Source organism: Otolemur garnettii, unplaced genomic scaffold, assembly GCF_000181295.1.
Source record: "Otolemur garnettii isolate 467f Iridium unplaced genomic scaffold, OtoGar3 scaffold00193, whole genome shotgun sequence".
NCBI lineage: Eukaryota > Metazoa > Chordata > Mammalia > Primates > Galagidae > Otolemur > Otolemur garnettii.
This window is the reverse complement of record NW_003852588.1, coordinates 1249672-1276607: the sequence shown is the minus strand read 5'-3', so window position 1 is coordinate 1276607 and position 26936 is coordinate 1249672. Positions and strand designations below refer to the sequence as shown.

Here is a 26936-nt window from a genome sequence, read left to right as displayed (position 1 = left end):
AAAAAAAAAAAAAAATCATACATCTAAACATATGAGCTAAAATGATACAAGTTCTAGCAGAAAACAAAATATTTTAGTGGCCTTGAATTTACACAAATATTTCTTACATAGATTATGAAAAACAGAAACTACAAAAGGGAAAAAAATAGGTAAATTAAGACTTCACAAAAACTTTTGCTCTTTAAATGACCCTGTTAAGAAAATGAAAAGCAGGGTACCGCCTGTGGCTCAGCAGGTAGGGCACTGGTCCCATATACTGATCCTAGCAGGTTCAAACCTGGCCCTGGCTGAACGGCAACAAAAAATAGCCAGCCATTGTGGCTGGCGCCTGTAGTCCCAGCTACTTGGGAGGCTGAGGCAAGAGAATCGCTTAAAGCCCAAGAGTTTGAGGTTGCTGTGAGTTGTGGTGCCACAGCACTCTACCAAAGGCGATAAAGTGAGACTCTGTCTTTAAAAAAGAAAGAGCAAGAAAGAGCAAGCCATACTGGGAGAAAATATTTGCAAACTGTATCTTTATAAAGGATTTACGCCCAAAATATATAAATAACTCTTATGAACCAATAAGATATTCCAATTTTAAAATGAGTAAGAGATTTTAACAGTTCATCAAAGAACATAAAGTGAATGGCAAATAAATACAGAAAAAGATGCTCATCCTCCTTACCCACCAGGAAAACTAATGAGATGCCATCCTCACTCATGTGTAAGGCCTAAATTAAGCTGATCTCATGGGGAGAAAGGGTAAAAAGACAGATACCAAAAGTGGTAAAGAGGGGCTGGGGTGGCAGGCGGCCATGGTCCCAGCTACTTGGGAGGCTGAGGGAAGAGGATCACTTGTGACCAAGACTTTGAGGTTGCTGTGAGCTGTGATGTTACAGCACTCTACCAATGGTGGTATCTGTTAAGTTTATGTCAAAGACATGCATAAAAATTAAACCATGGAACTCCTAGAGGAAAAAAATTCTTAGATGTGGAAAGACTTTCCAAAATGTGATATTAAATGTTTTCTAAAAGCAATTTTTTAAAGTTTGAAAAAAAATCTAAAATTTCTATAATGCAAATATCATAAACAGAAATCAAAAGTGAAAATACTTGCAACACATATGAAAAATAATCAGTTATAATAAACCAATAAAAAAGAACTTACCAGAAAAGATAAAAGAAGCAGTTCAAAGAATATAAATGTTGAGTAAACATATGGAAGTATGCACAATCATTTGTAATTTTAAAACTATAACATGACTTCTCACTTAAAAGTCTGACAAAATGCCAGGCACTGTAGCTCATACCTGTAATGCTAACAACTCTGAGAGGCTGAGGTGGGTGGACTGCTTGAACTCAGGAGTTCAATCAAGATCAGCTAAACTAAGAGCAAGACCTTACCTCTACTAAAAAAAATAGAAAAACTGAGGCAGGAGGATCACTTGAGCCCAGGAATTAGAGGTTGCTGTGAGCTATGAAAAATCTGACAAAGATTTAGCGTTTTCCTATACATACTGCCGATCAAAAGACAACTGGGACATCCTCATAGGGGAGAAATTTGACAAGAAACATCAAAATATAAATGCATAGCCTTTTTCCCTAGTAATCCAATCTCTAGAAATTTATGCTGTAAGTGTACTTGTACAGATATGTAAATATAATATTCAGAGACAGTTAAACAAAGTATTGTTAGTATGTCCAAAACACTGGAGGAGAAATCTACATATTTATTTATGCCTAGTTAAACAAATTATGGTACATTTCTATGCTGAAAATTATGCAAATGACAGAAAGAATAAGAAAAAAGAAGCTTCATTTATCTTTTGGTTTTTTAACCTCTCCTTTTCTTCAGAACTTGTAAATGTTAGAGTGGCTCAGCACTATTTACAGGCGCCTTTCTATTCCCTAACTTATATTATCTAAATGTGTGAGTTAGAAAACCTAATCTGGTCCCACGTGTTTAACACAATGCCACACTTAAAAAAAAAAAAAAAATTTTTTTTCAAGCCACACTAAAAATTTTTTTTTCCCTTGAGATCAGTGTTTTATTAGGTCAAGAGATGTGACTTATATACAACTCATGTGGCAGTTAATAATGTGTGAAATACTTACAATGCTATTGACTTATAAATCTGCAGTCTCTAGACCTAGACCTTATGTATAAATCCAGATTTGTATATCCAAATGCCTATTTGACATCTTCCCAGGGATGACTACTGAGCATACCAAGCCAAAAAAAGACTAATTTTCCTGGTCAAAGCTCTCCTCCACACCCACACATCCATCTTTTCCATTTCAATAAATGGTACCACCTTCATCCAGCCATCACTTAAGAATAAGAATTAAAAAATGGGGATGCCAGCTCTAATATGTATTCCAAATTAAATTCATGTTCTCCCACCTCAATTGCTACTATCCTAATCCATATCACCACCACCTCTTGACTAGACAACTGCAAACAATTTTCAAATGATCTCCCTACTTACACTCTTACCCCATTCCTTCTCACGTACACACACACCACCATCTTTTTTAGGAAGCAGCCAGAGTGATTTTTGTAATAGGGTCAAATTATTTTGCTGAGGATGGTCTTGAATTTCTGGACTCAAAAGCTATATGAGACTGAGCTTTTGCCTTAGTCTCCTGAGTAGCTGGGACTACACACTTGTGGTAGCATGCCTTGAATGATTCTTCAAAACCATAAAAATCCAATGGTATCACTGCCCTGCCTAAAATTTTTTTATTGGTTTCTCGCTGAAATGAGAATGAAATCAAAACTCAAACTAAATTCTATGATACAAAGCAGAATTAACAGAATAGACACATGAAGAATCTTTTTAAAACACTTATGATAAAATCATCAAAGAAAAGAGGTTGGCAGATGCAGTAGGCCTAAACCAAGGGTCCTCAAACTTTTTAAACAGGGGACCAGTTCACTGTCCCTCAGACTGTTGGAGGGTCAGACTACGAGCTCTGGGATGAGCTGGCTGCTAAGGAGGACAGGAAGTGGCGGCAAAAACACTGGGTGGGCTGGATAAATGTCTTATGCAGGCCACATGTGGCCCACGGGCCGTAGTTTGAGGACGCCGGGTCTAAACAGTTATAAAGAAGAACCAAGAAGAAATACAAGGATGAACACAGAAAAGTTGAAATAAAGCACTCTTCAGATTAGGTAAATAAAAGAATAAACCAATGAATGAAATAGTGAGCCAAACGATCAAACAGTAAAGTCCCAGAAGGCATCAGGAAGGGATTTTTTTAAAAAGAAGAAATACAAGGTAGACATAAAGTTCTACTAATTAGTACTTTACAATTTAAATTGCACATGAACTTTATGTCCCTTCTGTATTAAACAGATATATAGAAGTTAGACATGACGGCTCGGCGCCTGTGGCTCAAGCGGCTAAGGTGCCAGCCACATACACCTAAGGTGGCGGGTTCGAATCCCCAGCCCAGGCCCGCCAAACAACAATGATGGCTGCAACCAAAAAATGGCCAGGTGTTGTGGCAGGCGCCTGTGGTCCCAGCTACTTGGGAGGCTGTGGCAGGAGACTTGCTTGAGCCCAGGAGTTGGAGGTTGCTGTGAGAGTGATGCCATGGCACTCTGCCCAGGGGGATAGCTTGAGGCTCCGTCTCAAAAAAAAAAAAAAAAAAAAAAAGAAGTTAGACATGACAAATTACAAAAGAATTCCCACAAAAAGACAAAAAAAACAGGGTGGTGCCTGTGGCTCAGTGAGTAGGGCACCACCCCCATATACCGAGGGTGGCGGGTTCGAACCCAGACCCAGCCAAACGGCAATAAAAAATAGCCGGGCACTGTAGTGGGCACCTGTAGTCCCAGCTACTTGGGAGGCTGAGGCAAGAGAATCGCCAAAACCTAAGAGCTGAAGGTTGCTGTGGGCTGTGACACCACAGCACTCTACCAAGAGCGCCAGAATGCGACTCTTATCTCTAGAAAAAAAAGAAAGAAAAAACAACAGAGAAAACAAAATTTGAAAAAATGACCAATAACGTCCCACAAATTAGGAAGGATTAAAGTCCTCAAATCAAAGTGTCTCAAAAACATCTTGGCACACAGTAGGCCTCCCATAAATTTAAGTATTTGTGGAATGAATAAATATGAATCCAAGGGCCAAACTAAGTGAAAAATGAACTACACTTAGATATATTACAGTAAAACTCAAAAAGACAAAAATTTCAAAATCTTCTAGAGAGGAAATAAGGTCATGCAGACAGGCCAAGCAATCAAATTGACATTAAAATGTCCCAAAAGCAACACCAAAGAAAAGAATGTAGCAATATTTTCAAAATGTTAAAGAGAAAGTATTTCAAACCAAAATCATTAACCAAACTAAGCTAAGCTGCCAGGCATAGTGGCCCACACCTGCAATTCCAGGGCTTTGGGAGGCAGAGGTGGGCAGATCCCTTGAGTTCAGGAGTTTGAGGTTACATGAACTATGATCAGGCCACTACCCTCTAGCTTGGGTGAAGAACAAGAATTTATCTCTAAAAAATATATAAATTAATTAGTTTTTTAAAAGTGAAGGTTAACTAAAGATATTGAAAAGGCCTTGGAAGGTTTGAAAATTGCTTTTCACTAGACACTCCAATAATAATAGAAATAAATCTACAAGGACACTATGTGATATGTGGAAGTAAGAGTAAAGTAACCTGACAAAGTATATTTCACACAAAAGGAAAAGGATAAATGGATAAAAGAACACCCCTAACAACCCAGAACTAAATTCTACAGTACATGGCTACTGTAAAGATCAGAGGAAAGTAAGTCCTTTAAAGGATTTACCTGGTTTACAGGGAAGATACACATAAGAAACTGATTGTGGAAAATTAATAGAAATATAGGTCTCAATACAATAAAGCAAATGTAGGCCTTTAAAAACAAAAGAATATTCAATCTATGTGACAAAAGGCAGAAAAAATATTTTTAAAAGATATAGTAAGTAGCATGTCAACAAGTTCCACATGTTAATAACAATAAATAAAACTCACTATCAAGAAAGTCTCTGAGGGTGGATAACAGAATTCAGCAATATCCTTTTAAAAAAGAGACCTCAAAAAGACATCAAGAAGGTTAAAAACAAAAGAAAGAAGATATATCCAGGAAACATAATCACAGGCTGGTAGATGGCCTTTTTATGAATAACTCACTCTTCCGTTTGGGTTTTTATTCAAAGAGCCTAGTCTCAGCTCCCTGTCATTTCTGGGCCTGTGGATTCCATCACTACAGGAAAGCTCACACAATTAGGAGTAATGTGTTTATTTTCCCTACAAGACAAGGCCTCAATTTCTGTTTTCTGCTATGACTTTGAGTTCTTTCTCATTTCATACACCTGCAGATTCCTCTTTTATTACATTTAGCTTTATTTTTATCTAGTATTTCCATATATAGTAGAACCTCTCTCTGCAGCTGATCACTCTCTACACTGACTGACTACCTCCTTAAGCTGACTCTATCTTGACCAGTTTGTTATGGTCCCTTGGGCGGTCAACTTACAAAGGTTCTACTGTATCGGGAGCTTTTCCAGTCTGACATTTTCTTCAGAAGTCCACCAAAAATGCACTTCAGGTTATAACTATATCTCACAGTAAACACCAAATTACTCAATTTCCTTATACCTGTATTTTGAAATGATAAAGTTCAACACATAAGGCTATGAGAAGTAACTGAAATCATAGCAGAGTATCTGGTGCATATAAAATATTCAAATGTTGCCCTCTACTTTGCCAAACAATTTTACATTCTAAAGAGGTAACTGTGAGCAAAGAATGGGAATTCCTTTTATTTTGGTTCCAGCTTCCATTGAGTTGCTGCTGTTTCAGGGGCAAAAAATGCTTCCACCAAAACTGATATGTCAAAAAAAGGCAACTAGCATAAAAGATCAAATCACAATAATCAATTTCAATGGTCCATAAGGGTCATTCAGTTAGGAAAGTAACCATTACTTTTCTCTGTGATTTGGTCTGGGAGCTTGAAGTCCAAGATTCTATTCTGAGATCTACCACTGACTTTTTGGTTCACCTGCATCAGTTCTCAATATTTGTTTCTTCTTCTTGAAAGTAAAATTAGATTAGATGATATTTAAGATCTCCTCTCCTTCTAAAATTCTGATTCCAGTCTAGGAAGTTTAGAATAATTTCACTCCAAATACTTCTCCATGAAAGCAAAAATGAAAGCTTTACTCATTACAGATATATTTATTGCAATTTTTCCCAGATGCGAAAAAGAACCATCAGATATAAACACTTATGTATTTCCTACTTAAACAGGCCAGTTTCATTCTTTCACATTTTAAAAGTGCCTTTGAAAAAATAGTGGAAAAGGCTTCAAAATGGCCATGCTTCCGAGATATTAAATGAACATCCCCCCCCAACTACTTTAAACCATTCAACTGAGAATTCAGTCTATGACAAGGGAACATGCTTCTTTTATCATACTTTCCCAAAGTAAGTAATGGTTAATTTTCATAACAATGTCTTCTGGCAGCAGTTTGGTAACAATTTCCCACAAGAATCTAATGTTTGCATTCTAGACCAAGAAATGAGTACCATACCAAAAAAAAAAAAAAAAATCACAAAATTTATCCAACAGCATGCAAAACAGGTAGACAGAAGTATAAACACCCACAATCCTTTGCAATAAGCTGTCCTCAACGACATCCTTAAAACAATGTTCTTTAAAAGTCCTTAAGGAATTTTTTATGATCTATTTTAAAAGTTCCACATGAGCATGGCAAATAATTCACAAGACTATACAAAGTAAAAATATTTCATAAATGGTCAATGTGTTTTAGCTATATGGGATCAGACACTTTTTCCTAGTAAAAGTGCTACATGCTTAATTATCACTATTGTCAAAGTATTCCCCTTGGCTACCTGGTGACAATAGTGACATTCAGCAATGAGATATGTAGGTGAGTTTGTGAACTTAATTGTCTGACCTTGCATGTGTACATCACATTCAAAATTCCACAGAAGTGAACCTATAGGATAATAGGGTTATAGTGGGCCAGGTACGGTGGCTCACGCCTGCAATCCTAGCACTCTGTGAAGCAGACGCAGGTGGATTGCTTGAGTCAGGAGTTCAAGACTAGCCTGAGCAGAAGTGAGACCCCAATCACTAAAAATAGCCAGGCACCTGTAGCCCCAGCTACTTGGGAGGATGAGGTAAGAGAATCACTTGAGCCCAAGAGTTTGAGGTTGCTGTAAGCTATGATTCCAGGGTACTTAACCAGAGATGACAAAATAAGACTCTGCCTCAAAAAAAAAAAAAAAAAAAAAAAAAGAGTGATAGGCAGTCCAATTGCTTAAAATGTAAAAAACCAGTATCCACTAATCCTAGCCAAATAGAAGGCAAAATATAGTAGAACCTCTGTAAGGTGACCACTCAAGGGACTATAACAAACTGGTCAACATATACAGATAGTCAACATAAGGAACTTGGCCTACCTGTACTAATACACACATACTGTGCATGGTACATATGATCTATGAAATTTAGGTTAAACTTGAGGTGGTCAATGTAGAGAAGTGGTCAACTATGGAGGTCAACTACAATCTATCAAGCAGAAATTAGCAAAGCAGAAAAAAAGCACAAGATGACTTGCATTTTAGTTGTAACTTGAAATTTCCAATTAACTCTTTGGCTTTCAAAATGCAGTCCATTCCAGCTCTAGAATTCCACTGTTCTTTATCTACTCCTCCTTCCTCAACATAAACATATCATAAAAAGTGTATCTAATTCTCTTCAAGAATTCAGAAAAATGAATTAAGTCTGTGATAGTAAATAATTTAACTGTGGGTATTTCCTTTAGCTGTCATACCAATTTGCTCATGAAATTATTCTATCACTTAACATTTACTAAGCACCTATATGTCACACAATGGAACTATGATGAATAAGACACAATCCTAGCTTGAAGGGAATTTATATTTTTTAAGGGACAAAATATTTAATTACCACATGGAATAACAAATGCTATTGAAGTGTGTTAATAGAAGCAAAACGGGATCACCCGGCTCGGCACCTGTAGCTCAGCAGCTAGGGTGCTAGCCACATACATGGGAGCTGGCAGGTTCGAACTCAGCCTGGGCCTGCCAAACAACAGTAACAACTCCAACCAAAAAACAGCTGGGTGTCGTGGTGGCCATCTATAGTCCTAGCTACTTGGGAGGCTGAGGCAAGAGAACTGCTTAAGCCCAAGAGCTTGAGGTTGCTGTGAGCTATACCGTCACAGCACTCTAGCGAGGGTGACAAAGTCAAACTCTGTCTCAAAAGAAAAAAAAAAGATATCACCCAACTTGGGCACACATGTATGGGGTAAAAGTGAGGAATTTCAAGGGGGTTTAACACTAAAATTTAAATAGTCTTGAGGATGACTATGAGATAGATGGCTAAAGATAGAACTAGCATAGGGAAGGGAGGATAAGTAGTACACAGGTATACACCCATGCCCACAAAAGGTCACATTGAAGGGATAGAAAAAACTTGAAGTACAGTAGGATAGCAAATGAAGATAAAGAAAGTAGAAAGGAAATGAAGCCTGCGTAGTTTGATCCTTATGATGACAAAATTTTAAGACTTTTAAATAATGACATAATTTGAGTACTGTGTTTAAGAAGGTGCCCTGGGTAAAACTCTGGACGATGAACCTAAGAAGAATTAGTTAGCTAAGACATAATAAGATCATAATGACCAGACTGTGAGTTAGTGTGGAAGCATTAACAAGAACAAGGAGGCTAGAATGATATCTAAGTTTCTGGTTCCAGCAATGACTAAGAATAAAAATGCTTTGGAAATATTTTAAAGAAGCAATTAACATTTATCTGTTGTATTTATCTTTTAATAGTAATAACTGAATACCTTGAATTTTTAAAAAATAAAATTCTGATTACTTCATTAAATAATATTTACAAAAGACTAGTTAAAAAATCTAGAGTGTTGGCAACAGATGACCTCTAAGGGTTTAAGATTCTAAAAATGAGTTGCTGAGGTTTACCAACCCTAAAGAGTCCTAAATTGTTGCAACTTCCATAAACCAGTAGAGGGCTGCAACAGGTCATCGAAAAATGGTCAAGCAACTTTACTTGGCATCTTTGGTACTGGGAGCTAAAAAACTTACCAATGCTGAAAGTAGAAATCTAAAAGCCCACTATATTTGCTTCACTGTTTAGTAATGGAAAAAGATCACAGATTCTAAAAGAGGTGAGGAATAATCTCCCAAATCCTGAAAACTAGAGACATCCATAATTAAAAATTGTGCCATCACCTCCTTTCTCTTCTTGCAAAATGGTAAACTACAGGCCAAAGTAAAAATCTCACCAACAAAGTAACTGGTGGGGAAAAAAAAAATCAAAGTGAGTTAGAATTCACCACCTTTCAGTCCCACTGCTCCACACAGCTTCTACCAAACTATTCTTAAGATGATTATTTTGTTAGGTTACTCTCACATCTACTCATCAATTCTGTTCTGCATACAGTGCAGTGCTGAAGTCTAGCTTTCCCTTCACTAAATTTCAAGGTAGAGTTCTATCTCACATATACAATCTTATTTTTCAGTTCCCTTAGCCAGACTGCTCTTAACTGCTATATCCAGTGTGCAACAGAGTTAAGATGAAAAGGTCAGCTTTATTGAATAGATCACACTGGAGATGAACTTGGAAGAAAAGATTTTAAAAGGAAGAAGAAAAGCTCATCATGTTATCTTCTTTACCTTGGTATTTATCTGAAATATTTAAAAATAAAAAAAGCTTTTTGTTATTTTAAGGTTGTTCCCTCTCCAAAAGGCAGCTATTAAAGCAAATATTTGCAACATATGGTAGCAACTGTAAGTAAACCTGGTACCACACACCAAGTACTATTCACAGGAGAAATAGGGCCCCATTTCACTTCGACTGGTTTCTTTAAAAATAAGTCACATACTTTAGCCTTAAATGAAAGGATATTTAATTGCTTAAATAATGGAGTTTTAACAGTGATACATAAAATAAGTGATACTAGGATAGGTCATAAATTTTTTTTTAAAAACCCGCATAGTTTATGACAATCCCTGCCTCTACCATAAGCCTATGAGCCAAAATCTCTACCTAAACTCGCTGAAATCAGTACCCTACAAGAAAGCAATGCTAAAGAAAGTATTAAGCTATTTTTAACTTGAATATCACACAATTTCCAGCCTGACCCAACAATGTTGTGGTGTAAGTTATAACACTGCTTCAATTAAAGCCTACAATTAGAGTCACTACCATGACTCCCTGCCAGGTGTTTAGGACTTTTTTTGATCTGCTGCCTCACATTTTCTGTCTTCAGTTCACTTTCCAATGTAAATCCACCTCCTAGTATATACACAAGATTTCACAACAACTGTATATTCCAAAGCATTCCATTCTAAAGATGGTTAAGCAGTATGTGTCACTGATAGCTTTTCTGCCAGAGCAATTTAGAATTATAGACTGTTCTGCCAAAGCAGAAATATGGTTAAGAGGTGAGGGACCAAAACGGAGCAGCATGAAAAGGTTAGTATTTTGAAATCTCCAACACAAACTTAAAAGAGTTAAGTGTCTATTTGGTTTTATATTTAAAATAAAATATTTCCTGATTTTTAACCACAAAAATGTTTTTAGTTAGGGGAAAGAAAAGCAAATCTCACTGATGAGGCAAATATTAAACAGCTTAATTTGTCTATGTATTTCTCTTATATAACATATATAAAGGAAAATGACTGTTTCTGCTATAAGAAATTTAGGACTATTTTAAGATTGCAAGAGTTCTACATCAAAAACTGAACTTAAATTTCCAAGTCAGTAAGTGATTCTTATCCTCTTATTGGAAAGACCTATTTTTAGAGCATAAAACCTGTAGGCCCTTTGCCCTGAATATATATCTATCCCCCAAAATCTACAGTATAACTTCAAAATATTCATAGAACTTCTCCTAATCATGGATCTTTGTTTTAAGAAATTACCTCTTCAGAGACACCTATAGCTCAGTTGGTAGGGCACCAGCCACATACACTGAGGCTGGTGGGTTTGAACCCAGCCCGGGGCCTCCTACACAACAATGACAACTACAACAAAAAAATAGACAGGAATTGTGGCCGACGCCTGTAGTCCCAGTTACTTGGGAGACTGAGGCAAGAGAATCACTTAAGCCCAAGAGTCTGAGGTTGCTGTGAGCTGTGATGCCACAGCACTTTACCCAGGGTGACAGCTTGAGACTCTGTCTCAAAAAAAAAAAAAAGAAAGAAAGAAATTACCTTTTCATAACAAAAGATTTTAAGCTGCATGCAAGAAAAGAAAGTCTTCTTTATGTGCTTAGAATTGGGAACTAAAACCTTAAAATCAAAGAACCTTTCCAATGATCTCACAATTTAAAGTCCATATAACTTCCAGAATTATTTTCTAAGAAAATTTGTAATAATCAGTTCCCATCTTCGAAATTCATTTATATTAAGTCACTCATCCTAGTAATTGTGGCCCTTCTCAACTGCTACCCTTCTCTTCTCCCAGTCTATCCTCTATGACAGACCATTCTCCTGTCATTGGCATTGAGGTGATTCTCATTCTCATTTAACAAATACATGCTGACCGTTCACAATGTGATGGAATAGAGAAAAAGTCAGACATGATCCACGTCTTCTCAAGGCTTACCATGTTCCCTTCTACACCAACTAGAAAGCAATTTGGATGATTAAAGAATACTACTTCTCTCTTTTATGTCTATATCTTGCACCCTGAGTGTAAAACCTTAGTAAGACAAACTGTAATACTGTCTTTGTTGATACCTTCCTGCATGCCTGCCTTAACAAAGCTAAATGCAATGCTGTGGGCAGAACATTCCTTTAACAACGGTTAATTATGAGGTGTTTAAAACTTTATTATATCCAAAAATACACTGTGGTAAAACTGGAAAATTCAGAAATTAAAAGACAAAAAATTCTAATTACTTTTGAATTCAAAAACCCATCACTTTTTTTTTTTTTTTGAGACAGAGTCTCATTATGTCTCCCTCAGTAGAGTGCAATGGCGTCACTGTAGTCTCCAGTAACCTCAAGCTTGGGCTTAAGCAATTCTCTTGCCTCAGCCTTCCAAGTAGCTGGGACTAATAGTCTGGTTATTTTGTTGTTGTAGTTGTCACTGCTGTTTGGCAGGCCTAGGCCGGGTTTAAACCTGCCAGCTCCAGTGTATGTGGCTGGCCCCCTAGCCACTGAGCTACAGGCACTGAGCCACCATCACATTTTCAGACTAGATAATTCAAAATCTCTTTCTATAAAAATTCATAATCATGATGATTTATGTATTATTTTCTAAAAGTTTTAAATTTATTCATGATTTAATCCTTTCTTCTCTTAATATTATCACCTTTGAAGATTCAGTTTGGAAAGAACCCAAGTAAACACCACTCACTAGGTATGTGTAACTTTAAAAGATTTAACTGGAACCTCGTTGCAAAACAGGAATAAGGTAAACTTTATAAAAATAACTGCAAGGAGTCAATGAAAATTTATGTGGAAAAACTATTATCTACTACAAAGCATTTGTAATTATGCCTCTCCCATCTATTAGCACTTCATAATGACTATAACTCAAGTGTGAAACTACATGCTTCCCCCTATACTCAAAGGATTTTCAGTATTTTCTGATGCCTCCTCTCTAATATCTAAGTATACAACAAAAGCAATAGGCAGGGGAAACTCTTGGACTGTAAGGGTGAATGGAATAATGAAAGAATTTAAAAGAATCCCATAAAGTAGTACTATAGAGAGAACTAAATTCTTCTAGGGTTTGTGAAGGGGCAATGATGCTATAAAAGTTATCATTCAAAAGAAAAATAATAAAATGTTATTTGTTCAAATTTTTTTTTTTTTTTTGAAACAGAGCCTCAAGCTGTCCCCGTGGGGAGAGTGCCGTGACATCACAGCTCACAGCAACCTCCAACTCCTGGGTTCAAGCGAGTCTCCTGCCTTAGCTTCCCAAGTAGCTGGGACCACAGGCGCCTACCACCACGCCCAGCTATTTTTTGGTTGCAGCCATTATTGCTGTTTGGCGGGCCCAGGCTGGATTTGAACACGCCACATTAGGTGTATGTGGCTGGTGCCTTAGCCACTTGAGCCACAGGCGCCAAGCCAGTTCAAATTCTTGATTGCTACTTTTAGATATTTTGAGTAAGAAGGAACAAAGAGAAATGACCAAAGGATATGAAGTGTCAATCATAGAAGAGAAAATGCAAATAATTATTTCCCCATATATTAGCAAATGACTCAAATTTCTATAGCTACAAATACCTTCATACGATGATTAAAGGTAAAAGCCCTAAAATGTAAAATAAAAATGGCCAAATTTAAATTTAATTAACACATACGTACATTTATAAGTATTTATGTAAGCATAGATCTATTTTGACTGCGGGTTTGTGAAGCAAGAGAACTTTAAGAACTGAAAGAGGAGGAGTCGTGAAGGAGAAAAAAAAGAATGACAAAAGAAAGGAACAACGATGAATAGGACAATTTGCTGTCAACAATTCCTGTTTACTTTCAATAACATGAGGACAAACAGAATAGAAACATGATAAAGAAGTATTTTTTTTTTGCTCCTGTTCAACTGCAGTTTAAAGAGCACGCTTCTTCATTCTTGAGGTTTTCTTTTCTTTTTTTTCTTTTTTGAGACAGGGTTTCACTATGTCACCCTTGGTAGAGTGCCATGGTGTCACAGCTCAAAGCAACCTCAAACTCTTGGGCTTAAGCAATTCTCTTGCCTCAGCCTCCCAAGTAGCTGGGACTACAAGTGACTGCCACAACGCCTAAATATATTCTTGAGATGTTTTTATAAATACTGGAAGACAAGGATAATAACTGAAGGCTGAACTACTGGGTTGATCTTCAACAAAAATTTCTGAACATAATCAACTTTTACATAATACATAAATTTAAAATGAGTTCTTGAATAATAAGGTCTAGCATTGAAAATATTTTCTTAACTAGATATGTAAGACACTCTCATCATACATTAAAATAATATATATTAAAGTATCTATCAGTACCTAGTGTACAGAAGCTCAACTAAAGTTCTCTTCCTTGATCACCAAGTTACGTCCAAGTAATGAAAATTAAATTCTGGTAGAAAGGATTTATTCTAAAGATTGCAAGATGTAAGTATAGAACACTAGAATTCAAGTCAAAGTTCCATTACTAATTCCGATATTCTTGTGCAAATTATGATAGAAAATATTCTGTGAAATGTTAACTTTCTCATGTCACACTGTCTTTACCATCATTCCCCATTACTGCTAATTAGTAAGGCTGTATGAAGAATGTTTTTACTTCTACCTTACTTTGTTACAGAAGAGGTAAACAGAACAGAAATACAGCTGTGTACTAATATTTGTCATATTTTCCTCAATTAAGGACTAAAATACAATCCAATATCCCGAAAGGTAAACTACTACATACTGTGAAACAATTTAAATGCAATAAACAGATGTTAAAGAATTGACCAAAGAAAACACAATTTTTTAATTTTTAGAATTTTTACAAGCCAAAGACAAAAAAGTGACTTCTACCCTATAACTTTGCGGCTTCATAATTTACCTCCTTTATGTGCCTTAATTTGGAAGCATTTCCACATTTAAACTAAATTTTCTAAGAACTTAAGCTTGAATTCAAATTTCTTAGAATTTTAAGGGGTCTCCCTAATCAGAAAGCTGGTTTTGGATGCTAATTTTCTAATCTGAACAACTCAAACTTTCTCTTGCTGGATCTATTCCTTTAAAAAGTCCTAAATCACTTTGGTTAGTTATCTTTTTTTCTTTAGCCCCTATGACTAAAGTATGTCTCTTTAGAACAATCACATGAATATCAAAGTAGAGTATGTCAGCATAGCTTCTTAAAATATTAACAACTACAGCTCTTTAGCTGCTGAGAATAATTTGCTTTTGGTGATATAAAAACAAGAACAATAACACAACAAATATATAAGCATCTCATAAAAAGTCTTGCTGGTCTATCTTCCATGACTCTCATAAGGTCTTTTCCTTTTTCTTTTTTGACCACCCATATGAAGTAGAATAGCTGGCCCGCAAACATTTCCATGAAGTCTGAAATTTAAGAAACACTGCCCAGCTGTTTAGCTTAACACAGCAGTGGTTAAGAGACAATGACATCTGTTACTTATTTAGCTGTATGAATATGTTGATGTCTACACATTGCATAACAGTTCAAAGCCTCTGTCTCCTTTGCTATGTTAGAATAATAATACAACCTGTTTTAAAGGATTGTTAGAAAAAATTATCTAAAATAATTCACTTAAAAGAGAGTACTACATATTCTAAGTACTCAGCAAATATCTATGATTATCATGACCTTTGTTTTTAAAGATAAACTCTGATAATCTATATACTACAATATTGATATACTGGTTTCTAGTATTATCAATTTAAAGCCATAAAATATTCTAAAACAGCAAAAGCAAACACAACCTCTATTTTACATTCCTATATATTTTAGATCTACCAGATGACCTTAATATGAACTATTCAAAGCTGACTTTATAAAGGAAATTACCTCCTGCTATTGCCGTATCTGCAAACAAGCAAGAGACAAATTAACCTTGCTACCAAGGTACTTTCACTATTACTTTATAAAAAGCCACTGTTTGTCAAAGAAGCAGATTATTCATGAGTACATACTAGAATGTTTTCAAATGCTAGATGAAGAAACTTCATATTTTCCAGAGGAAGTCATGCTCTAACTGCAATATTTAAAATGTTCATAAGCAGCTTTACTCAAATCAGAACTAAGTGGGGAATCAGAAAATGTATCGACAGGGAGTTATAATCTGTTAAAATAGCAGATGCCAAAAACAATAAAGCTAGGGCTAAGCAAAAACCTAGGAATTTACACACCTTGTTATATTTTAAGAATTGTACTTAAAAAAATCACTACTTTTTAATCTACATTTACAGTTTACCGTTTACAGTGTGATTTCTTATTTGTTCCAACCAACAATACTATAAATTATGTAGGAAAATTACTTTCATTGATAAAGGCAGCAATGTTCTGAAAGTTAATGTGTTATGTCAAAAAACTATTAGGAAGTGGCAAATCAAGAATTTAAAGCCTGGCCTTCTCACCTATATGTGATATTTCAGTGTTGTTTCCACAACTCCATAAAGCTACTTTTAAGGAAAGGGACAAATTAGCATCTTCCCAAAAAGAAATCTCTAGGCTAAACTACAGACCGCTTTAGCTACATACTAGCTGTAAGAGATTTCACCTTATCAGGCCTTTATTTTCTCATTTGTAAAATGAGGGAACTGGATGAGCAAACAAGAGGCCCCTTCCAGTCTAAGGATAAATCTACAAGACCGCACCCATTACAGGGCACAGGCTACTTTGCCCATTATTGTTAGCAACAAATTTCAAGTCAGACAATAGTGTTAATAGCTCTCTTAAGCAACCTATTGTAATTAATTATCAAATTCTTCACGCCCATCTGACAGAAGTTACCTCAATATTATTAAGTTTATACACAGAAAATAGTCTAAACCTCGTAGGGACTATAATGGAAATGACTAATCTCACTAATCATTCTTTTTAGCTTGAAAAAGTGCTCTTAAAAACATAACAGTTTAAAGAAAATTTATGGGTCAGCTAATGCCAAAAACATTGAAATAGTTCTACAATTATTCTTCACAATGTGTTCTAACAAAGTGTTTTTCAAATATCTCAACTACCAGTTCTCCAATCTACCTCAGAAGAATGTTACATTTCCGACCTACTTCTACAGAAAAATGGGTAACATTGACAACTTAATAAAAACATCTTCCTTTCAAATTCATTCCACAAGCTGGACACGGCTCCAAATAAACTGAGGCTTTTTTCCTCAGATATTAAAGAACCAATACCAGAGACTGCATAATATATTTTTAGCTACCAAGTTCTTTCCTCATTTAAAGATTTTTGCTCTCTCTACTTCTGCTCAAATATTCTTCATGGAATATTGTATGTATGGAATACACCAGACATTTCTGCTTTCCCAGCTCTGCTTAGTTCATGAAACTAGTCCAACAAAAACTAATTCTTAACAACTACTATGAAAACTATACGGGATAGAGAATATTAAAAGTATCCTGCAGTTTAATTTTCATTCCATGAATACACTTAACATTCTGGTTTTCCTTCATCTTAACATCGTGCCTGTCTCTACAATAGAACACATAACCTGAAATGGTTAAGCCTGACCTAAGTCAAGCTGCCGGTAGAGCTCCAGAAATTTAGTCAGTGCTTGCGTCAACTATACAAGATCCTTAAGTAGTAAAACCTTTCCTCCCTTGTCTATAATCTCCCAGGAAACATTTACAATCTTTAAATGTTTTTGCTTTTAACCCAAATTAAAGATTTCTCTCAACAAAGTTGATATAACGATTTCATTTTAAACAGTATCTCATTTTGCTTTAATGTCATTTGGCACCAATAGAGTACATGTTTTCCTAGTTTTCAGTTAATCTCCAGGAAAACCTTTGTAAGATTTGAGAAACCAAAACAGATTGGTGCCCAGGACTTTCAACGGCCTACTTGAGTATGTTTTAAATAAGCAGTTAATTTATCTTAAAATACCTATTTCACTCATTAGTCTTCCTTTATAATTTAAAATAAAAAAGGAATACATGACTGATAAAAACATTCATTCCAACTTCAATATTAAAGATAATCCCAAAGAGTTACAGATCATTGGATCTACAAAACGTATCACTCGAGTTCCCACCTTAGCCACGGTTGTCCAGTGAAAATTATAAACCTGGTGACCACACTGCTTTAAATGTTTCCTACGATTTCAACTAGTGCAATATTGTTAACTTTCCATCCGAAAGAGTTTCCTACGGTTATTATTAAAACAGCTGTCAGCCGCTGAGCTTCGGTAACCTCTTTGTACAACCGTTTATTCAACGCTTTGGGATCCTCAAGAATGCGTCATTCCACAACACTCCTCAAAATGAGATCTAAGAACCTGATGCGCTCCAAGGGTCTCTGATCATCACTTGCGGGGACACGAGAAAAACCATGCAGAGAACTGATTGCCCAATACGGCAATGTTAGCTCACACCGGCATTTAAGACAGGGCGGCCGCCCTCCTTCTGACATGAGACTACTGAAACAACAATTTCTTCTTCTCGCTTTCAACACCTCTCCCTGGATCCCGGCTACCTCCGCCACTCCCGGCCGGAGCGGCAGCGGCTGTCTCCGGCGTCCGCGCCCGCACCTAGACTGGCGGCGGGAGCGCGCGACGGGCCAGGCGCGCCCCCGCCTCCGTCTCGTCCGGCCGCGGCACGCAGTCGGCGCCCTCTCGGGCCGCGCACACTCGCACGCACACGCTCCTCCAGCCGCGCCATGTTCCGGGAGGCGGCAGCAGCCCAGCCCCGGGAGCGACGGCGAGGGGCGCTCGCGCCCAGCCTCCCGCCCAGCCTCCCACCCGGCCCCGCGCCCCGCCCCGCGCCCCCGCCCAGCTGGCGGCTCCCACCTGAGCCGCGGTTCCTCGGGACGCCGGGAAGGTGGCGGCGGGCGGGGCCGCGGCAGACCCGCGTCGGGGGGCACTAACGGCCTGTCACGTCAGGCCGGCGGCTCCTCGGCACTAGGCTGGCCGGACGGCGCATCCAGGGCCGGGCGGGGTGGCTAAGGCACGTCCCCTACCTTGCTCTGGGGAGGGGAAACGAGAGCAACGCAGAACTGCGGGGGTCTCCTCCCAGGCGCCGGGGACAGGCTCGAAACCGCGCCCCTCCTTCCTCCTCCCCTGTCGCCACGCCCCCCTCGCCCGCACGGACCCGAGGCACGGTCAGCGGAGGAGGGTTTACCCCCTGAACGAGTGTCTCGGCGTGGCCGTCGCTGTCGTTGTCGTCCTCGCCGCTGCAACCGCCACTAACGCCGACGGGGCCGGGCTTGAAAACATCTCCGGTCTCGGTCCGTCTCTCACCACAGCCTCCTCGCTCCCAGGACAGCGCCGCCTGGCTATTGGTTGTGGGGTGGGCACGTGACTCTTGCAGACACGTGACTCCCGCGGGCACGGGACGGGCGGCGTGACCGCCCCGCCCCCCGGCACCCGCCCCTCTGGCTGCTCTTTGGAGAAGCATCTCGCGCAGCAGGGCGGGGGAGGAGGAACGTACCAAGTGGGCGGTGGCAGGGGGGTGCGTGCCGGAACTCCTCCCTTCGCACTGCTCTGTCTCCGCCCTACCCGGCTGTCACCACCTCTCCTCTGCTGTCACCCACGGAGAAAAGGATGGGCTAAGAGGCAGCGCAGGCGCCGCTGACACTGCCGAGAAAGCGAGTTCTGCAGTAGCTTTTTACGGCGACCATAGCAGTGGCTGTGACTGGAGACTCCTGGAAATGGCGGTGATGAAGAGGCCCCACGTAGGGTACTACCGCGTACTTTTTACAGGGGGGTGGGTAAACGAGTTTGAATTCGGCCACAGGAAAGACAATGCGAGGACCACAGCTTGAGGCTGAGGCCAGAGTTTCTACCCAGCCAAGCGGCTCCTGCCAGCAAGATCGCCCGGCGGTCGGCAGAGGCGTGGTGACAGCGCGCGTCCCCTCCGCAGTGCGCCTGCGCGGCCGGAGCAGCCTGCACCTGCGCCTGGAACAAATCGTCCCCGGCGCCAGGTGGGTCGCCAGTACTCGTCCCGAACGCGCAGTGACAAGTCCCTGTCCAAGGGGATCGCAGGACACCTCTCAGTCACATCTTCCGATGGCCATTTTTTTTTTTTTTTGAGACAGAGCCTCAAGCTATCCCCCTGGGTAGAGTGCCATGGCATCACCCTCACAGCAACCTCCAACTCCTGGGCTCAAGCGAGTCTCCTGCCTCAGCCTCCCAAGTAGCTGGGACTACAGGCGCCCGCCACAACGCCTGGACATTTTTTTTGGTTGCAGCCATCATTGTTGTTTGGCGGGCCCGGGCTGGGGATTCGAACCCACCACCTTAGGTGTATGTGGCTGGCGCCTTAGCCGCTTGAGCCACAGGCGCCGAGCCCCGATGGCCTTTTTTAAAGAGAAATTTCAGTGCGTTTTTCCACATGCGGTATATTGAGCGTTTAAGAGGGAACTAACTGCCTAGGTACACTGAAAGCGCCATAAGGAAAACCTACTGATACCATCTCAGCATTGCAGTATGTGCCCTGACTTCTGCTAGTAGGAGCGTTTTATTTACATAGAGATTAATCTGCAATAGTTTGTACATACCTTAACCTAGTTAAGCACCCGGGGAGTTACTCGGCGGGAGGGAAATTATTATCTCCATCGCCCACTGTGGCCTCTAAAAACTACTGTAGCATTGTTTGTGAGTTAATGCGTGCAGTTACAAATTTTTATTAGTGACTATCATTTATGTCACTAATAAACTGAAGGGTTCAGATGTGACCGTGGCAGATGAGGTGACGTTCACACTACTCAGGGAAGGTCAAGTCTCAACAAATTACTACATAAAGCATAAACCTACATTAAAGACCAAGAGTTTTTCCTTTTCTAGGTCCTTGATTTCTCCCAACTATAAAACATAATGTTCACATAAATATTAATAGCGTAGCTAGAAGTGGAACAGCGTTACATTTTAATTTGGGGACTTACGGAGTGAAATCCAAAGAAAAAAATTGCCTATAAAAAAGCTAAGAGAGCTATATGATAGAAGGAAAAAATTTTCATTGTGTTACTCTTACTGCCACTTGGGAAATTGCTATTGCTGCCTTCTTTCAAGTAAAAAAACCCCCTAACGGTAGGTTCTTAAACACATACTTAAAAATAATAATCATGTTTTTTAGGCATTATGACGACTATCTCAAGAGCAAGGCCCACAAATTGGACTCAGAAATTTTTAAACAATTTGATTAGAGTTGTTCATGCATTAAAGCTATTTTTTTCTCACTTGCAAAACTATAATAAGCTACAGCTAGTTTCTTGAACTGGTAATAATTATCGTTTCCTCTATATTGTAATATCTATTCTATACAATGTTTTGCACATGTACTGATCTTTCCAACTCATGATTGTACTTCCAATTTCCTCACTCAATTATTTTTTTATATACTTGCAGTGTCAGAGTAGCCAAGGATAATGTTAAAAATGTTTTGTACATTTTTTTTTGCAGTTTTTGGCCAGGGCCAGGTTTGAACCCGACACCTCCGGTATATTGGGCTAGCACCCTACTCCTCTGAGCCACAGGCACCACCCTATACATTTTTTTTTTTAAAGAATGATAGTGATTCTACAGACAACTACCTTAACCTTCTTATACCTACAGTGTGCTTGAGGTGTCACTTAACAGTTGGAAATACAATAACTATTACATGCTGTAAATATAAAAATATTTAAAAGGATTACTGACATAAGTGTATATAAAGAGCATGTTAACTTAGAATGAGGCTGTGGCTAAAGATGTGAAAGCAAAATACATCTGAAATTTGACAGAATTTTTACTTCACAGTAATCCAATATTATTGATAAAAGGGACCAGGCAGTTGAAAATGGATGACACTGGAGTAACTGTTAACTAGATTGCATAATAATGTCTTCATAGTTAGCCATAAATAGTGCAAGACTTTAAAATGGTGCTCTGTCATTTTGACATAATACGTACAGCTACAAGTTGGGTCCAGGTTACTACAAGATGTACACAGCATAGAATTAACAAATAATATAAAAAGTTTATATAGATAGGAAGTTCATATTTTATTTCTCCAGAGACATATTTACAGGTAAATCAAAGTTAAAGGCCTGCTTGCACACCAAAGCCAGGTCCTTTGGGTGGTTCAGTCAAAGAGGTAAGACCTCCAGCTGGCTCACAGGAAAAGCGCCCACTCCTAAAATAAAAGCAAGGAATATTAAGTTAATGATTAACATTTGTACATTTTTACTTAAAAAATTATAATTATTATTTCATAACAGCCCAGTTAAATAACTATTTGTCCCTCAAAAACTAGCATGTTTTATTTAATTCAAACATATTAACTGCTGCAAAATTTTCTATTCCTAAAGTTAAATATGAAAAGACATGTCAAAACTCTTAAGTATGAAATATAAAAATAGCACTAATACTAGTTCCCATTTATTGAACAATATACATACATTAGCTCATTTAATTTTTACAACAAAGCCGGACAGTGCCTGTGGCTCAGTGAGTAGGGCGCAGCCCCAATATACTGAAGGTGGCAGGTTCAAACCTGGCCCTGGCCAAACTGCAACACAAAATAGGCGGTCACTGTGGCAGGCACCTGTTGTCCCAGCTACTTGGGAGGCTGAGGCAAGAGAATTGCCTAAGCCCAAGAGTTGGGTTGCTGTGAACTGTGACACCACAGCCCTCTACCGAGGACGACAAAGTAAGACTCTGTCTCTAAAAAAAAATTAACAATGCCATGAGACAAGTGATACTAGCTTTGTCTTAAGCTACAGAAAGCAAGGTTTGGAGAATTCAGCATCTGCAAAAGATCAGAGTAAAAAACTAAGGTGAAAATAAAACCTAACCCAAGAGAACATTTTTTAAAAACTTGTTTTAATAAACCACAGTACTACATTTATTCTTTTTATACTTGAAGTTTATTTAGATTGAGATCCACTGTCGCAGTGAATAGAAGAAACACATACATTTATACTCTGTATTTAAAAGTAAGAGAAATTGAATTCCTTAAGAAATAAGATTTGGGAGAATGTCCCTTAGAAGTAGTGAAGTAAGAATCTATTTGATTTATTTTTTTTTAAGGCTATATAAGTGGTAGCAATTTTTTTGAAAAATGATTTCAGACCAGGGTGGTCAGCACAGACATAAATAGAAGAAAATAAGAACAGGCCCTCATGGAAGAATTTGCAAAGAGAGGCACAGCAGAGGTAGAAGAACTTGTCTGGCTTTTTTCACCCCCACACATACTTTCCAGGGTAACTACTCACCTCTGCCCCGGCTGACCTCTGTTGCTAAAGCCTAGCTCAGTACCTACTCCATATCACTTAATCATTCCATTCCCCCACTATTCCCTGGCTCTGCTAACTTACCTTGTTCCTGCTATAGATTTTAGCTAAAGAATTTGTTATTTATATGTTTTCAATCCCCTCTGGCTTTGCCCTTCACATTTAATCATCAATCCTGTATGTCTATTAATTAGCGCCCGAGGAAATCATTTTCTGTTGAAGGAGACAGGAAAATGACACCAGATAATCATTTATAAGATCTTGCAAGTTATCACAGTAATATAAATTACTATAATGTACTGTAATGAACAATGCTACATAGGTCTTTTTGTTCACTATAGAAACAGACCAAATAGCAGTCATTACATACTATCTGTCAGAGCCTAATGCTAATGTTGTAGGGTAAGTGGCAGAATGATACTTAGCTAAGAAAAAAAAAAAAGACAGTATTTGACTTTACATTTTTATTTTATTTATGGAGTCTCACTTTTGTTGCCTTGTAGAGAGCCATGGCATCATAGCTCACAGCAACCTCAAACTCTTGGGCTCAAGCAATCCTCTTGCCTCAAACTCCAGAGCAGCTGGAACTACAAGTGCCTGCCACAACACCTGAGTAACTTTTCTATTTTTAGTAGAGACAGGGTCTTCTTGTTGCTCAGGCTGGTCTCTAATTCCTGAGCTCAGGTGATCTACCTGCTTTAGCTTCCCAGCGGGCTAGGATGACAGACATGAGCCACTACACCCAGCCTGTATTTTTGTATTAACTGAGTACAACTGATTTTCTTTAACTGCTAATGAAATAATGAAATCAATTTATTTTGGAGGAGTTTTCAACTACCACGTCTTTCAAACTACTCTGTCTACAACGTTTCTCTTGATTAAATGTTAAATGAATGTAATTTAAATGTTTCCTTTTAGAAGTCTCCTAAAAACTGAGCATTTGATATCTTAAAGCTTCTCATCAGTTTGAATGAATATAGATCTTTTTAAGTTAATAAGCTCTTTAATATTAATACCTTCTTTACCAATTTAGGAAGACTAGCTAAAGTTTTGGGAACAATAAATAAAATTAATCATATATACTTCCTGAATTCTTCACAGGATTATGGTATTTTACATATGATAGTAATTTTAAGAATAATCTCTCCCAGAGTTTCCTAAAATTTGTTCCACGAAATTATTTTGACATACTTTATTATTATTTTATAGACAGGGTCCGGCTCTGCCACCCAGGCTGCAGTACAGTGGCAAAATCATAGCTTACCGTAGCCTTGAACTCCTAGGCTCTCGGCTCTAGGGATCCTTCTGCCTCAGCCTCCCCAGTAGCTGAACTATAAGCATGTGTATCACACCTGGCCCATGGCATACTTCAGAAAAAAAGGGGGTTCTAGTGGTCTACTATGGCTGCAAACCTTCCCCTTTCCCTGCCACTCACACAATGCATATTAAAAAATTATAAAGACTATAAAATCTATCAGTAAAGCCTGTAATTTTGTTTAACCTATTACAAATGTAATTCTCCCCTAACTCCATCTGTAAATATGTCTCAGAACACACAAGAGGTAGTGACTTAGCCTTCTTCATTCATCTGACAGCCAAAATTTACACAAGGGTTTTTCACTTAATGAATAAAAAATGACTTTCCATGATATCTCATGTTTAAAATGCCATCTAATACTTTACCTTGTTATCTTCATTAAAAATCAAATGTGTTTTTTTAGCATTCTAACACTATATGAATATGTACCATTTTAACTCATCTGCACTCTAGAAAACTTAGCCTTCCTATAAACTTTTATGGCTTAAAGGTGAAGTATTTTATGGAAGTTCAGTACTTATCTGTTTATTATTGCTGAGATATAGTATAGTCACCGTTGCTCCTACTTCTAGTGTTTAAAAAACACAAAAGTGACTATCATTTAGAGTCATCTCTCAATAACCACACTGGTAGTATAGCCTAGCTGTATGTTTTTTACTTCTCAGATATTGCCTGAACTCCGCAGAACTGTGCAAAATTTAAGAGCTTTATAAAACTAAATATGAAGAATTCAAATTGTATTTAAAAGTAGTTATAAACTAACTCTTCTATAATAAAAAGAACTTCTATTAATTAGTAATTTTAAGCCAAGTTTAGAAGTTATTTTTCTTTAACCAAATTTTTATTTATATATAAAATAAAAATATTTGTCTTTAAATTAACCAAAAATAAGAACAATCACAGCATACAAATATTTTCTAATGTCAAAATTAAGAAAGAGTATAGTGGACTCTTGAAATACATAAGGTGTGTGTACTGCATGTATCCACATATTTTGATTGTGTTTAGCTTCTGTCACCTCTGAGACAGCAAGACCAACATTTCCTCTTCTTCCTCCTCAGCCTACTCAAAGTGAAGATGATGATAAAGAACGGTCACAAGACACTTGAAAAATAGGGCAGTGCCTGTGGCTCAGTGAGTAGGGCACCGGCCCCATATACAGAAGGTGGCAGGTTCAAACCCAACCCCCACCAAACTGCAACAAAATGTAGCCAGTGTTGTGGTGGGCACCTGTAGTCCCAGCTACTCGGGAGACTGAGGCAAGAGAATTGCCTAAACCCAAGAACTGGAAGTTGCTGTGAGCTGTTATGCCACAGCACTCTACTGAGGGTGACAAAGTGAGACTCCATCTCTAAAAAAAAAAAAAGTGAAATGTAGACAAAGCAACTGTCTGTCTATTTGTGTGACAGGAGACTAATACTGGATTCACATTGTGAATTGACAAAGAAAGCAGGAGATTCTAAACGACAAAATTATGACTATAGAATTATAAACACACCATCAGAAAAAGGGAGCCATCTAAAGAAACCAAATAGATTTCATGAGGAAATCTTCACTTGAGAAGTTGAAAGAAGTTATGGGTTTGAGCACAAACATAAGAACAGCATAAACTTATTTAAAAACATCTAAATCCTAAAAAGGAGCTGAAGCTTGTAGAAAACACCATGAGATAGGGTCTCTTCTGGGTAAGGATATCTATATTTGAGGCAAGATGGGTAAGGGATACGACCATTAGCTAAGAAAGATAGTGTAATGTTAACCAACAAAAGCTTTTATTTCAGTTGCCTCTATAAAGGAGAATGATTTTTCACAATGGAAATGTTTTATCTTCTTTTAAAAAAAAAAGCAAGCATACCCCAAAAAGTAAGGAACTAGGAAGAGAATGCCAAAACTCTTTAAGTAAATTGTATAGGCACAGGGTGTTGAAAGTAAAATATATATAGGAGAACCTCTACAAGTTGACCATGCAAGGGACTGTAACAAACTGGTCAACATAAGGAGGTGGTCAACATAAGGAACTAGGCGTATTGTACTGATACATACATGTGGTGCATGTCTGATCTATGAAAATTAGGTCAGCCTGGGTGTGGTCAAACCTGTAACCTTAGCACTCTCAGAAGCTAAAGCAGGTGGATTACTTGAGCTCAAGAGTTCAAAACCAGCCTAAGCAAGAACGAGACTCCGTGTCTACTAAAAATAGAAAAAAAACTAGCCAGGTGTTGTGGTGAACACCTGTAGTCCCAGCCAACTCAGGAGGCTGAGGTAAAGAAGATTGCTTGAGACCAAGAGTGTGAGGTTGCTGTGAGCTATAATGCCACAGCATTCTACCTAGGCACAGAGTAAAACTCTGCCTCAAAATAAAAATTAAAAAGAAAGAAAGAAAATAGAAAAGAAAAGAAGAGAAAAGAAAATTAGGTCAATTTAAGGAAGTGATCACTGTAGGGAGATAGTCAACTATGAGGTCCTACGTATATGCTTCTTAGAAAAGAAAGCAATAATAGTTAACAAAGACCAGCTAAACTAGTATTTACAAAACTTCAGTTATCTTGAATTGATCTCATTATCTCATTAAGTAAGGTTATTAGTCTGCCAGAAGGATGAGTCAGTACTTCTAGAGAGGAAACTATAGAACCACTTATACTTAGTAATTCAACTTCAATAATTGTTATTTTCTTTTTTTTTTT

General features: G+C 38.1%; 2 protein-coding genes across 7 annotated transcripts in view; both read right to left on the bottom strand.

Moving 5' to 3' along the window:
• ANKRD12 (ankyrin repeat domain 12) overlaps positions 1-19025 on the bottom strand; it is a 116723-nt gene extending 97698 nt beyond the window's left edge. For 2 of the 6 annotated variants that reach the window (XM_012812177.2, XM_023507611.1), the window contains exon 1: positions 18684-18984. The gene's annotated coding sequence lies outside the window, so the exon portion shown is untranslated. The other 4 variants (XM_023507608.1, XM_023507610.1, XM_012812178.2 and 1 more) reach the window with 4 other exon arrangements.
• A 2658-nt stretch (positions 19026-21683) lies between these two features.
• The window catches only part of NDUFV2 (NADH:ubiquinone oxidoreductase core subunit V2), a 30630-nt gene continuing 25377 nt past the window's right edge, over positions 21684-26936 (bottom strand). The window contains exon 8 of the mRNA XM_003801000.3: positions 21684-21835. Coding sequence (XP_003801048.1) covers positions 21742-21835 — 94 coding nt within the window. The 3' untranslated portion in view covers positions 21684-21741. The remainder of the gene's footprint in view (positions 21836-26936) is intronic.